Below are 15,000 nucleotides of genomic sequence, written 5' to 3'. Positions count from 1 at the left end.
GGTAGGTCACTTTTTCCTTCAAAGCTCCCTCCAAAAGTTACAGTTTCTTTCGGAAAGAAATAAAGAAAAACACGACTTGGGTTGAGAGACGTAAGTTCTCTGAAAGTCTTTGAAGTTGTGATTATGTATTTTTATTTCACTTTACTTGTTTAAATAAAATGGGGAATTAATAATAAAAGAGAAATGACTGAAAGTCGGAGCCGAGTCATTTTTTGTTTGTGTGTTCGGTCGACGACCCACTTCAGAGGAACTTGAATCACCCAAAAAGTTCTGTTTGCTCAGCTGCCCGTTACGGCACTGCCAAGACAGCGGGGCACACACACACACACACACACGCACGCACACACACACACCTACAGAGCGGCCCGGGTGGCACAGCGGTTAGCACAACCTGCAGGCCTCTTATGTAAGTCTGCTAGCTGGCACGAGTCCTCATGCCCACAGGGCACGAACACTCTTCAACTGAGTGAGCAACTCCAGAATTTCCCAACCCTGTAGACTCCCAGCTTGTCTCAGATATATCCCACTAGCTTCTTAAACCTAGAGGGCACAGGAAAATGCATACTCACATATTTTTTAGCCCTGTTTTTGTTTAACCGTTTTGGTCGTCTGTGAAGACTGTCAATCATCAGGTTCATGTTCTTCAAAAGAGCTCAGGTGCAAGTAACTGTATTTCTTTTTGGTTCTTAAAGTTTTGGAGTTTGACGTTTGAAGATGTTTCCTTTTTTGTTAAGTTCCTCCATCAACCCTAACCCTATACCCCACCTCCACCGCCAGATTTGATGACTGCCTTTGGGGACGATGGACGGTCGCAGCAGGCATCTGTCACCAAATCCTGAGGCACTACAGTGTCGTTGCCTACCATGGCCAATCCAGGCCATTTTTCAATACAGTTTTTTTTCCTGAACTGCATCCAGCTTTTGTGTCCTTTTTGACTGCATTACTTATGGTATTAGGCACCAAGCGAAACCCTCCAAAACAAAGGCGTGGGCGCCACCTTCACCTACAACCCCAGACCACCGCCAAGACAAGAGAGCCTAGAGCCTAGTCAGAGAGCCAGAGCTGGAGAGCTAGAGAGCTAGAGCAAGTGCCAGGCCGCCCAGTTGAGACCAACGAATGCTGCAGCAGCAGAATCAGATAAAGGAGGACAGCGGGTGGCCCACCCGTACCACAAGCATTCCTCTCATGCACTGAACCCTGGAACACACCACTGGAGAGAGAGAGCAGAGCAGGAGACAGACAGACAGCCATGAGACAGACAGACAGCCAGATAGATGGACAGCCAGACAAACAGACAGAAAGGAGAGACAGGGAGAGCAATTATGTATGTGTGAGAGAGCTAGACTGAGAAGGAGAGAGAGAGAGAGAGAGAGAGAGAGAGAGAGAGAGAGAGAGAGAGAGAGAGAGAGAGAGAGAGAGAGAGAGAGAGAGAGAGAGAGAGCAAAAGGGAGAACCGAAAGAGAGCAAGTGAGACAGAGAGAGAAGCACAGACATACTACCATACCTAATTGCTTCTGTGGTAGTTTGTTCCTATGGGACTTCATAGAGGGGGGTGGGAGAAGGCGGGGGGACTTGAGATCTGGCCATCTGATTGCAATGCTGGTCGGGCCCTTGAGTGCTAGCCTGGGTGAGTGTGTGTTTGGATAGATAAAGGCTTGGCTGCTGACAGCACTGTGCACCTCTCGGGGCGAACACAAAGACACATCACCTGGAGGGATCTGGCACCCCCCTGGAACTAGACTATCTCTCCAGACTGTTGTTGCTTGTTATGTCTACATGTCGAAACTTCAGACAGACGGTAACTTTTCAACAGCAGGGAAACACACACACAAGGACGCATGGACACACACACACACACACACACACACACACACACACACACACACACACATACACACACAAAAACACACACACACACACACACATACAAGCATGTACGCGTTCACGCACACACACACACACACACACACACACACACACACACACACACACACACACACACACACACACACACACGCTCGTACCTGAGGTGGGCCTCCTATTTCTGCTAACTATTAACTAAGATCTGATGACTTGACTCTGTAAGTGATTCATAACACAAGGAAATAATAGTTATCAGGGAAGTTAATGTTGCATGTTCCCCAAAAATAGTGTCTTAAGGTGGCTTAAGATAACAGTATGTGAACTCGCGGTTTCTCGCAACAGATAAGAAATCAGACTCAGAACGAATCTCTGGCGCAATACTGATTGTTCTGCGCAGCAAATGCCTATCATTTCCCCTTCTCCTTCCATAAATGTACCCTGTGTTTGCATTAGCCAGCACAATGTGCTGTAGAGCTGCCCCTATGTTACTGTACGTATATCCAATCAGCCATAGTGAAATCCCTTATACCAGTGATTCCTAAACTGTGTGTCGAGGCCCACTGGTGTGCCATGAGGGCATTCGAAGTGGGCTGGCTGAGGGATCATCTTCTAAAGATCGAATTAACTGTTGACTATTTCATTCAGTTGTATTGCTTATTGGGTCAGAGATGGGCCGTGGATGTTTGTAAAAAAATTCAAGCGGTCCACAAGTTGGAAAAAGTTGGGAACCCCTGCCATATACGTACACATAAATGGGCTATGGGATCATCTTCTAAAGATCGAATTAACCGTTGACTATTTATTTCAGTTGTATTGCTTATTGGGTCAGAGATGGGCCGCAGACATTTGTAAAAAAAAAAATCCAAGTGGTCCCCAAGTTGGAAAAGGTTGAGAACCCCTGCCTTATGTACTGTATACACATAAGAGCACTTGGCCAACAAAAGCGGATTCTGATTGTGACTGTAAAAGCGCACTCAATCAAATATGCCAAAGAGGAAGTGGTGGGGGACGCGAAGTGGAGTATAGCATGGGGGTGCAAGCTGGGTTCATCATAGGGCCAGATGGAAGGCATGCAGGCAGGGGGTGAGTGGTGCCTAGCCTGATTATTATCATCGACTTTCAAATCTCTTCGAGACCTGGTCTGACCAAGAGCATAACAAATAACGTTTCCCAAATGGCATGGTTGATCAGCCTCCCTACTGGTTGACTGCTTTCAGAAAATAATGGGTGGGAGTTCCTGATTTTTCTGGAGATCAGAAACGATATTCACACTGCTCTTGGCCTGACTAGAAGCAACGCTGAAGGTGTTGCGCACGTCACTAGGAGGGCGTGGCCTGGCTAAGGGGTGCCCTCCTGACCTGCCTCGTCTCGGCCCTTGGCAGTGGCTGCCTGCATGGCCAGGCCAGAGAGTTCTGGGGGCCACGGTGAGAGGAGAAGGCGCTAGCATTGCAAAACGCTTTTGCAAGATAGCACGAAGTTTTGGCAAGCCCTACACAACTGTCAGCACTTTTTTTATATATTTAACAAGAATGTTTCTCCATCACAGAGTGCATGGGTGTGTGAGGGCATGTGGGTGTGTGTGTGTGTGTTGATGTGCGTGATTCTGCAAAAGTATTCTGGTACGTCAGTGCAAAAACACTCTGTGTGTGTGTGTGTGTGTGTGTGTGTGTGTGTGTGTGTGTGTGTGTGTGTGTGTGTGTGTGTGTGTGTGTGTGTGTGTGTGTGTGTGTGTGTGTGTGTGTGTGTGCTTGTGTGTGTGTGTGCTTGTGCGTGTATGTGTGCGTGTGCGTGCGTGTTTGTGTGTGTGCGCGCGCGTGTGTGCGCGCTTGCTTGTGTGTTTGTGTGGGTGTGTGTGCTTCTAGCAATGTGCTTACTTGTCTTTGCACCCTTTGCATGTGTAAATTCGCACCTCTGCCACAGGTTAAGAACATACTGTGTGACAAAATCCCCACAAATATCTGTCACCATAGTCACGTACTCACTCTTCAAAGCAAACATACATGTAAACATAACAGACGCAATTTACTATGTCTGCCTATCTGCCTGTGAGGACATCACAAACACATAGACACACGCAGACACACACACACACACACACACACATGTGCACGTGCACACACACATGCACACACACATGCACACACACACACACACACACACACATGTGCGTGCGCACACACGCACGCACACACACACACACACACACACACACACACACACACACACACACACACACACACACACACACACACACACACACACACACACACACACACACACACACACACAAACAGGCAGAAAGATACATAGACGCACACAGTGGCACTACACATGTATGCATCCCCACGCAGGCACACACACACACACACACACACACACACACACACACACACACACACACACACACACACACACACACACAAACACACACACGCAGCCCGGCTGACTGACTGGCTGGCTGACTGGCACAGTTTAGCAGGGGTCAAGCCTGAGGGCAGTCCTACAGTGCGTCCTCATCACCCCGGCCCCGCTCCTCATGGGACTCTGGTCAGGGCAAACCCGGGGGAGGGGGGAAATCCTGCTGACTACTCCTGGCCCACCACCACCACCACATGCCAGTTAGCCCTTTGGTCTGTAAAAGTGCCTTCAGTCTGACCAGCTGGGGAGTGTTGGGAAGGCGGGGGGGCGTGCTGGAGGGGGCATTGTTGGGCAGTGAGACAGCACTGAAACATGTTGGAGTTAAGAATAAGTGACTATACGAGAGTGTTGTGGTCAGGCGATTTGAGAAAGAAAGAAAGAAAGAAAGAAAGAAAGAAAGAAAGAAAGAAAGAAAGAAAGAAAGAAAGAAAGAAAGAAAGAAAGAAAGAAAGAAACAAAGAAACAAAGAAAGAAAGAAACAAAGAAAGAAATAGGCCAACATGTATATCTAACAGCCAAAACAAATACAGTTTAAAAAAAAAAAGAAAGAAAAAAACTCAAGCACCAGACTGATATTTCACAAAATGTTGTAGGCTGTATAGCATTTAACACAAAAGGCACAAAACTTGAAAGTACTGATGCGCAAACTATCAACCGACACATGAGCATCACCTCAAATCGGACAGGCAAAGCCGCTGTCAAATGACAGCGCCGCGCGTAACGCCTGCCTCACCAGAAGCGACAGAACAGCGGCTAAACGCACAAGTTAGAAACAGATTAGAATTCATTTTGAAAGCGTGTATTTTTCATAAACATGTGAGAAAAAACGGAATAAAACGCAATTATTGAGCTGTGCACGTTTGTTCGTCCATGGCACATGCCGGCGTATTTCTAACGGAGCAAAGCGCAGCTGCGAGATCAATATCATACAGTAGCGCATGTCTTTGAATAATTGATGCACTCGTTGCATGTATCTATACACAGAATTAACATACAGTGCCTCGGTGATGGTCACTGATACATAGAATTAATTTGTAGGAGGCAGCTGTTTCCTCAGCTGCAGTGCTTTGGCGTTTCTGCAGCTGGGAACATGCAACATGGGACCCGTTACTTTACAGATATTCAACACCGCACACAACACTTCCACACAAACGCGCACATCCTGGACTCACTCTTCGCGAACAACGGATAGAAAGTAGGCTATACAAAAAAAACATGTACAATTGTAAGTGAACGCCATGAATTAAAAATAAACGGAGGGAACATACTTCAGAGACAAGCGCGAGATGTTATAATAACGGCTATTAGAGAACAAAAGTGCTGAGTTACTCACCTTCCATCTTTTCAGATTTTATAATGGTTAACGTTGGTTTCATATCGACAGCTGCCGTCATTATCATGTATTCTGTGTGTTCAGCAGGGCTTCGTTCCCCCGATATAATAGCCCTGAACTATGTTATAGACTGTTGTCTATTCTTATTCCCCTAAAAAGACCTTCAACTTTCAACTCTCCTTTTTAGTTTCCCTCAAAATTGTTTAGAGGCGCGTAATACTTGTCCTAGAACTTGTATTTCGTTTTCTCTCTTCCACTCGTTCTCTCTCTCTCCTTCTTTCTTTCTTTCTCCTCTCTTTCTCACTCACTCACTCCTTCCCTCCCTCCCTGTACCTTCGGCAGGGCGTTTCTGTGCTTGTCGGTGCGGAAGAGGCAGCACCAGTGGCCGCGCGTACATGTACGACACTACGGAGTGGGCGGCGTTAGCGGAGACAAACGCTTCACAATTCAATTACATTCCTTTCAGCTGAGCCTCTGCCAGAATCCTATTACATTATCACGTAGCGTCACTGGGGATGTCAATTCTCAACAGTAACACGTTTGTGTCAAAGTAACCCCCCATCTATTTTTTTCATTCATTCATTCATTTATAGGACAAGCGTCTTTCTCCTTGGCTCTTTTCTTTTTTTAATTCCCACCCCCTATTTCTCTCGACCTCTGTTTTTTTTCACTTAAAAGCAAAGCATTGGGCTGGGAACTTCCCCCTCTCACATAACACTTGTGTTAAGTTTATATGGAATACCACCACTGACTAAGAAAGCTGCTATTGCACAAGGCACCAAAAGTAACACTGTGTCCAAAAAGATGACTATCTTGAGCAAGCCTCAAACCTAAGCATGCAATGCACAATATCAAAGTGTGATGCAAGGACTTGTGTAATTAGGTGGAGTGTTTATATTTTATCTAGCTCAAATCTCACATTTGAAAAGTAAATTTTTCAAAAGAGCATTTATCAAACTTTTAACACATGGCCTTTCATGCTTTCTTTTACTAGCAGACTGGAGTTGAAAATCCTCTGGATTTCCCCATCTAATTGAATTAAGCCAACACTGGGTGGTAATGGGGAGACGTTGGTGCAGAAAACCAGTGATACAAAGGCACAGTTGGGCAAATTTATAAATGGAACTATGCATTCAGAAGATTGCGTCATTTGTTTTTCTTGCTCCCTCAATGTGTTTGTTATAATATTTACAAAGTTGGCATACAATGTCCAATCTTCCATCTAAGCAGACCCATTATTCGATTTGAAAGCCTTTAGAAAAAAGAGCAGAGATTGACGACATTCATGGCTACGCCAAGGCTATGCTATGCTGAGCTGAGCTGAACCCTAGCCACACGGCTGGGAATCTGAGCAGCGGACTAGCGAGTCTCCCTCATAAACACCTTGGACTGCTTCCTGCCCACCTCGGCTGGATCAATAAAATATGCCGCGTCTGTCTCTTTCTCTTGAGGGGCCTCTGTCTGAAGATGTCCAGCCCCGGAGCAGCTGAGATCCAGATCCAGAGCCAGAGCCAGATCCAGAGTCAGGACCATATTTACACCCATAACCTTGTATTGAGCACTGGGCCTGGGTCACATGCATCGATTTATATCGATATAACAGTTGTACAGCTAATGATGCCATTTATTGGTGTGTCTGTGGCAGTATCAATTAATGGTTTTATTATTCTGCCTGTTTGCTCATCTGTCTATTTTCTTTTTCCACTCTAATATTTGTAGACTTAACTTAAGACACAGTGTTATACATTTGCTGTTAACAGAATGGCAATGACCAAGTCATAGTGCATGACTTAAGGCCCTGTGTTATGTCATAGTAGTGTAGTACTATGGTCTTTAACTTTCCAGTGACTGTTACAGCGTTCCATTAGTGGAACGGTGTGCACTATGGGGCTACACTAAATAGCCAAAATATTTTTTTTTAAAAGCTAAGTATTGAAACCAAATTCATCATACTATGCTGAATTCTCAAAGAAGCATTAGAATTACAGTGGCTGAACTGCTCTGAGATCAATAAGTTACATTATTGAACCTTCAAAGAGGCTGTAATTTACACCAGAGGATCTGTATTGGGGTACTGGTTTCTGGTCAGGGTCTTCTTTTCCTAAGAGTTCCATGAACCATGGCACCATATTCTTATTCTTATTCTGATTCTTATTCTTATTCTTAATCTTATTCTTATTCTTCACCATATAGGCTGCCCACTTCATGGAAGAACATCTGAAGCATAAATATGTTATTATCACTGTATAAATATCATGCAGTATCACTTGATGGAAGGAGGAAAGCTAAGACCCGGTGCCCATATTGGTGTACATCGGCACCTCCATTTTTCCTAGACCATAAGTACCCCAAATCTAGGTCTGGGCCTGAGTCTGGATACTGGGTCTGGCTCGTCCTACCGGTCCATCTTGAAGCATACTTGCCCACAAGTAGGCCCCCCACTTCATGGAAGCGCATTTGAGGCATAAACACATGGTTAGCCCTGGATGCTAGTTGACCCAAATATTTGCGGCTATTTATCAACACTAATTCAATTGGACCATCCATCACAGTGGCCTGCCTATGAACATTTGATTTGTGAGAGGATTATGTTGTATTTGCTCGGAGTTTTTTTTATATATCCCCTTTCCCCATCCGGAGTCCGGACTGCTTCTCTAACAGAAGCTAATTTGGGTTTTTTTGTAATTAGAGACAACACTATGTCATGCTCCGCATTAAATCATACGGGTCTGTTCTGAGCCACACAAACAGTGTGGGGTAGACAAGGAATATTGAGGAATAAGACTCAGAAGTTGAACAATTATGGGGACCAAAAATGAGGGAAGATGGAGTGGGCAGATGTACAGAGAGAGAGAGAGAGAGAGAGAGAGAGAGAGAGAGAGAGAGAGAGAGAGAGAGAGAGAGAGAGAGAGAGAGAGAGCGATAATGAGAAAGGGAGGTATGGAGAGAGAGAGAGAGAGAGAGAGAGAGAGAGAGAGATAGAGCGAGAGGGATATGGAGAGAGAGAGACAGAGAGAGTGAGAGAGAGAGAGAGAGAGAGAGAGAGAGAGAGAGAGAGAGAGAGAGAGAGAGAGAGATGGAGAGAGATGAAGAGGAGGGGAAGAGAAGAGCAGTGGGGGATTGAGAAGCAGGCAGGGAAACAATTCCCAGCTCTAAATAAATTAGCTGCCATGGCAACGGACTGTCATGTCATGCTTGTTTTGCATTAGCCACAAAATAATAATGACAACTGTAAAAAGCACTTGTCCAGAACAATACACAGCCCTGTCAAAGAAATCCCCCATTTATCCCCCGATAAACACAACCACTGAGCAATAGCAACCTAAATCGCCCCTCAACCAACATCATCAGAAAACAGCAAAATACAGAATCAGAAACTCAGCGCAAACCACCGCACATCTTTGATTCCGTGCGTACAGTAAGGTAAGCCCATTACTAGATGAATGGATGAACTGGAAAGCACCAGTGGTATACAGTAGCCTATATACACAGTAAAAACTGGAGTGTTAATGCAACACTAACAGTGTCGATTTAACACCTTCTAGAGTTTATTTGGTCCCAAAGCACTCTCTAAGTGTTGAATTAACACTGCATTTTTTACTGTGTAGTCGGACAGCAGCAAACAAAACACACAGTAATGGTAATGGTTGCATATCTCTGAGAGGGATCGTGAGTAGCTGGGCGAGCCAGTGTTATTGATCAGGCATGGATTTTCAAACAGGAATTCAGTGTCTTCTCCATTAGGCGGCCGGGATAGTGTTTCACCTGACAGATATGAGCTATGGTGGAAGCTACAGAGACGCAGTGTGGTTTTTGTGGCCGGGTCAAAGGGGTGGGGGGTGGGGGGTGGTGAAGGGGTGTAATGGTGGAGTGGTGTCGGATGAGTGTATACTGTGGAGCGGAATGAAGAGGTGGGTGAGGGGAGGTGGAGGTCGAGTGGAGGTGGAGGGTGGGGGGATGGATATAATATAATGTAGATTGTAGGGCTAGGCTACCCAGCTTCTCATTCACTCTCATTCACTTCTCTCTCCCGCTCTCTTTTTCACTTACCCTTCCTCACCCACTCATTCATTCATTCATTCATTCACTAGCTAACACAATCCATCCCCTCTTCTCTCTCTCTCTTTCACTCACTCACTCTCTGTGGTGTCGGATGAGTGTATACTGTGGATCAGAATGAAGGGATGGGTGAGGGGAGGTGGAGGTGGAGGGGAGGTGGAGGGTGGGGGGATGGATATAATATAATGTAGCTAGAGGCTACCCAGCTTCTCATTCACTGCCATTCACCCCTCTCTCTCTCTCTCTCTCTCTCTCTCTCTCTCTCTCTCTCTCTCTCTCTCTCTCTCTCTCTCTCTCTCTCTCTCTCTCTCTCTCTCTTACCCTGCCTCACCCACTCATTCATTCATTCATTTATTCACTAACTAACACAATCCATCCCCCTTCTCTCTCTCTATCACTCACTCACTCACTCTCTGTTCTCCCTCCCTCTCCATCCCTCCCCTTCACCCCTGCCGCCTCTCCCCCTCTCCCTCTCTCTGTCTACCAGTAACCCTTTTTTGTTTTGGCCTTAATGAGCTTCTTGTACTCTTAAAAGGACAGCCTGGGTCCTCTGGTGCCCAGGGGCAGCCATTAACTCTAATGGTGTTGCTGACTAATATCTGGACTTGAGAGTTTGTTGAGTGCCTGTATTGTTGATGTGGTGTTGTGTTGTGTTGTAGTGGTGGTAGTAGTGGTGGTAGTAGTAGGGTGGTGGTGGAGAAGTCCACCACCTCCTCCATTCATATTTGTCCTCGGATGCAGCCACTGAGTTTTTTTTGTTTTTTGTTTTTTACAACGATGCTGGAAGGAGCTGCTGCTACCTACAGTGTTTTGTAATTGCGTAATTGCTGTATGTGTACTAGACTTTGATCCTGAAATAGTATGCTGTGACGGTGAAGTCCTTGGGCGTCATTGTCGGTAACAAGTGGCAAGGAGAAGGGGTTTAAATTCACCTGCGGCCACGGCATCAGGAAACCATCTTTTTTTTCCCCCTTCGTCTTCTTTTACTGGAAAAAAATATGGGTTCACCTTCACCTTTCATTTTTGCAATCATAGCATCTAAAAAGAGCAGTCCGAGATGGAAAATCGCAACAGGCATGGAAAACATACAAAAAAAGAGACTGCAAAAGTGCCCCGTTCATTCATCCTAAAAAGATGTAATTTATTTTTTTCATCTTCCTTCCAGGGAGCTGACACACTTTGCTAGTTCTGAGGAATAAGAGTATTCAGAGGAACATGTTTGACAGGCGGTAGTGTTTCCACTTGCCCTGGACTTGTTAAAATGGCACAATCATGATATCAGAGGTGGGATGGATGCGGGCGGCTGGATTGAATCACAATTATATATTAATTCAGGTCTCTCTTTTAAGCCTCCCATTGGTGCCATATTTTGTACAGTAGTTGTTGACTCCCCCAAACAAGCTGTTGCTAGGATATAGAAAAATACATCTCTCTCTCTCTCTCTCTCTCTCTCTCTCTCTCTCTCTCTCTCTCTCTCTCTCTCTCTCTCTCTCTCTCTCTCTCTCTCTCTCTCTCTCTCTCTCTCTCTCCTTCCCTCCCTCCCGCACTCCTTCCCCATTGTAAGGAAGGAAAACATGTGCTGTTTCTTTCTCGGCACAGCTAATGGCGGTTAGGGAATCACAACTATTTCAGAAACAACATTGTGGTGCGCACACACACACATAGCCTACACATACTACAGCCCAGCAGCCTAGCCTAGCCCAGCACAAAGCCATTAAAGCTCTCTGTGGCTACCGGCCTCCCCTGTCTGGTGGAGACGCAGTGCATTTCCAGACTCACTCTAGTGCTGCTGCTAGCCCCTGCGTCTTAATGGGCAGCACAGAGCACTGGATGGGTGGATGGGCGGATGGGTGAGTGTCGTTGCCATGGTACTGACTGTTAGCAGATGCTATGAAACCTGTCTGACCGTGTCAATCTCTGTGAACGGACTCTGTAAGCAGGTTAACCCGTTTTTGTTTGTGCATGTAAGATGCACTTACATGGATATTTGTATGCATGCACGCTGTGTGTGGATGGATTTTCTCCACAAGGATGGGTGCGTGTGTATTATGCATTTGTTGGATTTGTTTCATGTGCATAGTATAGCCTATATGCATTAATGTGCATGCATGTGTACATACTCCATATACGCCCTTGTGCAGACTGGATATCATTCAATGTCTATGGTTAACTGCTACGCGTTGCTTCATGTTTGGATTGTCATGGTTCACTCACAGGAAAAAGTTATTCGTCATTCATTCATCAATCTGTTGCATTGAGGGTGTGCGAAGGAGCATGTCAAAAATGCTGGTGAGTCACAGGCCTGCAGCATCTGAAACACAGTATAGGCCTTTATGATCTGTACTGTACAGCATGTTTGATGAAGAACAAGAGATGGATGGAGAAAGAGATGCTGGGAAACAGGTCTTCACCATTCACAGCATTTCAATAGTAAAGTATGAAGCGAGACATTTCTCATATTCACAGACAGAGACACATACAGTACAGAGAGAGAGAGAGAGAGAGAGAGAGAGAGAGAGAGAGAGAGAGAGAGTGAGAGAGAGAGAATGAGAGAGAATGAGAAAGAGAAAGGATACCGATATAGGAGAAAGGGAGTGAGGAGAGGGAGAAATATGGAAAAGACAGAGAGGAGAGAAAGTTCAACAGAAAAGAAGGAACGGCAAAATGAGAGAGAGAGAAAGAGAGAGACAGAGAGCACAAATTCTTTCTCTGTCTCTCTACCCCTTTATCTGTCTCTCTCTGTCTCTCTCTCTCTCTCTCTCTCAGCCACACAGTACAGTAATTGTTCCCTAAACACTCTACTACCCTACCCAGCCCAACCCAACCCAGAGTTACCCTGCCCTAACTATCTCCCTCTCCAGCGTCTGCTGCTCTGCTGCTGCTGATGCCATAGGCTGGCTGGCTGGCTGGCTGGCTGGCTGGCTGGACCCTGCTGAGATCACAGGGTCCCTGTGGAGCGGGAGTGGGAGAGTGAGAGGGAGGGGGTACCGACGATTGGGAGGGGGTGGTTAAACGAGTGGGGTGGTGCTTTGGTCTGAGGGGTGGATGGCTAGGGGCATACACAAGGAGGGTTGGGGTTGACGTGGTGGTTAAATGTCCAGAGCAGCGTTTTGGGCGGGAGGGAGCCCCAGTCTAGGAGGGAGGGTGATGGTCGTTTAAAGGTTCACTGTGTAGGATGGCGGCCAGAGTAGGCATTGCAACTATGCTGCTCATTCAAACTGTGCTGCCCACTGCCAAATTTCATGTTTTTTAATAAATATTTACATTGTAATAAACTAATATTTACTTATATGACCAGCTTTGCAGCTTTTACAGTTTTCCCAGCCACAATAAATACCTAGAATTTTATGGTGGTAGTAAGTTTTCATGAAAAAAGTAACATTTGTGAATGGGCAGTATGAATTCTGGAAAGGCACTTGTGAAAATATTACACAGTGCACCTTTAAATGGTGTGTTGGTCAGAGGAGGCTGGTAGTGGTGGTGGTGTTGGTGGCTCCTGGAATGGAGAGGAAGAGAGATAGGCAGGAGAGCACTGGGAGGGGGGTGGCGGGGAATGTGCTGGTGGCACGATGAGAAGGGTGAGTGTGTGCAGGGCTAAAATGGGATCAAAAAACGGCTTGGGCATTTCTTTGGCCTAGTGCAGACCCTTACACAGCCCAACTGTTTTTCTACACAATACGATTGGATCAGTTCATTGTCTATATTAAAGATGGACCAATGGGCTACCCCATCTAAATTGTGGGCTGGTCTGGAAAAAAAACAACAGCACCCAGAAAAACCAGCATCGGCCCCTGTGGACTGTCGGCCCTGTATGCCAGATGACCAGTCCAGCCCTGTGTGTGTGTGTGTGTGGTGGTGGTGGGGGTGAGGGGCTGGTTTAACGAGGGGGGCGGGGTGGCGTTTAGGTCAGGAGGGGGCTGCTAGTGCTGGTGCTGGTGCTGGTGCTGGTGCCTGCTGCGATGGGAGGCAGAGAGGAGGGATGCTGGAGGGAGAGAGGGAGAGAGAGATGGGATGGGGCCGGGCTGCCGCGGAACAAAGGGCCGGCTCTTCTCTGAACAATTAGCCGAGCTAAAAAGGACATCTATCTTCTCCATTAGCCGCACCACGTGCCTTCCATTCAGTGCATTGTGTAGATAATTAAATTGCCCCAGCTCCCATTTACCCCTCCCCTACAGGAGTTACACTCTCTCTCTCTCTCTCTCTCTCTCTCTCTCTCTCTCTCTCTCTCTCTCTCTCTCTCTCTCTCTCTCTCTCTCTCTTTCTTTTTTCCACTCTATCTTTCTCTTGCTTTATCTCCCCCTGCCCCTCTCTCTCTCTCTCTCTCTCTCTCTCTCTCTCTCTCTCTCTCTCTCTCTCTCTCTCTCTCTCTATCCATCTCTCTCTCTCTTCTCCTCCCTCGGGGTATCAATGCCTCCGAGGTCTTCCACCCTCTCTCTACCCAGCAGAGCACTCTGGAGTAAATGTGTGTGTGTGTGTGTGTGTGTGTGTGTGTGTGTGTGTGTGTGTGTGTGTGTGTGTGTGTGTGTGTGTGTGTGTGTGTGTGTGTGTGTGTGTGTGTGTGTGTGTGTGTGTGTGTGTGCGTGTGCGAGCGTTTGTGTGTCTACATTGTGTGTTGTGAGTGTGTGTGTGTGTGTGTGTGTGTGTGTGTGTGTGTGTGTGCGTGCGTGCGTGCGTGCGTATTAGAATGTTGCAACAATTGATTACAATATGTGTGCATGTACATGTACATGTACATTTGTGTGCTTTTTTTCATCTGTTATGTGTCTGCATTGTGTGTGTGTGTGTGTGTGCGCGTGCGTGTGTGCGCGCGTGCGTGTGTGTGTGTGCGTGTGCGTGTGCGAGCGTTTGTGTGTCTGCATCGTGTGTGTGTGTGTGTTTGCGTGTGTATGTGTGTGTGTGTTTGCATGTGCGTGTGTGTTTGCGTGTGTGTGTGTACCTGTGTGTGTGTGAGCGTCCATGTGTGTGCACACACGTGTGTGAGTGTAACTGCATCTGTCCATATGTGTACGGACACAAACGTGCGTGCGTGCGTGCGTGCGTGCGTGCGTGCGTGCGTGCGTGCGTGCGTGCGTGCGTGCGTGCGTGCGTGCGTGTGTGTGTGTCATAGCTATGATGATGACACCTCCAGGACGTGAGCGCTGCAGGGAGGGAGGTGAGGGAAGTCCCCAGTCATCTCCGGTGGCACTCAGTCTAATACCCCCCCCTCCCATGCATCTGCTCTCTGCTCTGGGACTCATTGATCCGACTGAGGAGGGTTGTCAGGGGGGGTGGGGGTCAGGGAGGATGGATGGATCACTATGAATATTTCATATACTGTAGGAATGCTC

At 46.7% G+C, this 15,000-nt stretch overlaps 1 protein-coding gene across 7 annotated transcripts in view; it reads right to left on the bottom strand.

Moving 5' to 3' along the window:
- Positions 1–15,000, bottom strand: part of ets1 (v-ets avian erythroblastosis virus E26 oncogene homolog 1) — a 79,934-nt gene that overhangs the window by 35,914 nt on the left and 29,020 nt on the right. The window contains exon 1 of one of the 7 annotated variants that reach the window (XM_063205521.1): positions 5,615–5,973. The exons of 5 other annotated variants lie outside the window; for them this stretch is intronic. In XM_063205521.1, coding sequence (XP_063061591.1) covers positions 5,615–5,681 — 67 coding nt within the window. In that variant the 5' untranslated portion in view covers positions 5,682–5,973. Of the gene's footprint in view, positions 1–5,614; positions 5,974–15,000 lie in introns of those variants that run through there. One more of the 7 variants, XM_063205520.1, reaches the window with a different exon arrangement.

Source organism: Engraulis encrasicolus, chromosome 8, assembly GCF_034702125.1.
Source record: "Engraulis encrasicolus isolate BLACKSEA-1 chromosome 8, IST_EnEncr_1.0, whole genome shotgun sequence".
In the NCBI taxonomy this organism is placed as follows: Eukaryota; Metazoa; Chordata; class Actinopteri; order Clupeiformes; family Engraulidae; genus Engraulis; species Engraulis encrasicolus.
The sequence above is the reverse complement of the archived record's forward strand: the minus strand, read 5'-3'. Positions and strand labels throughout refer to the sequence as shown.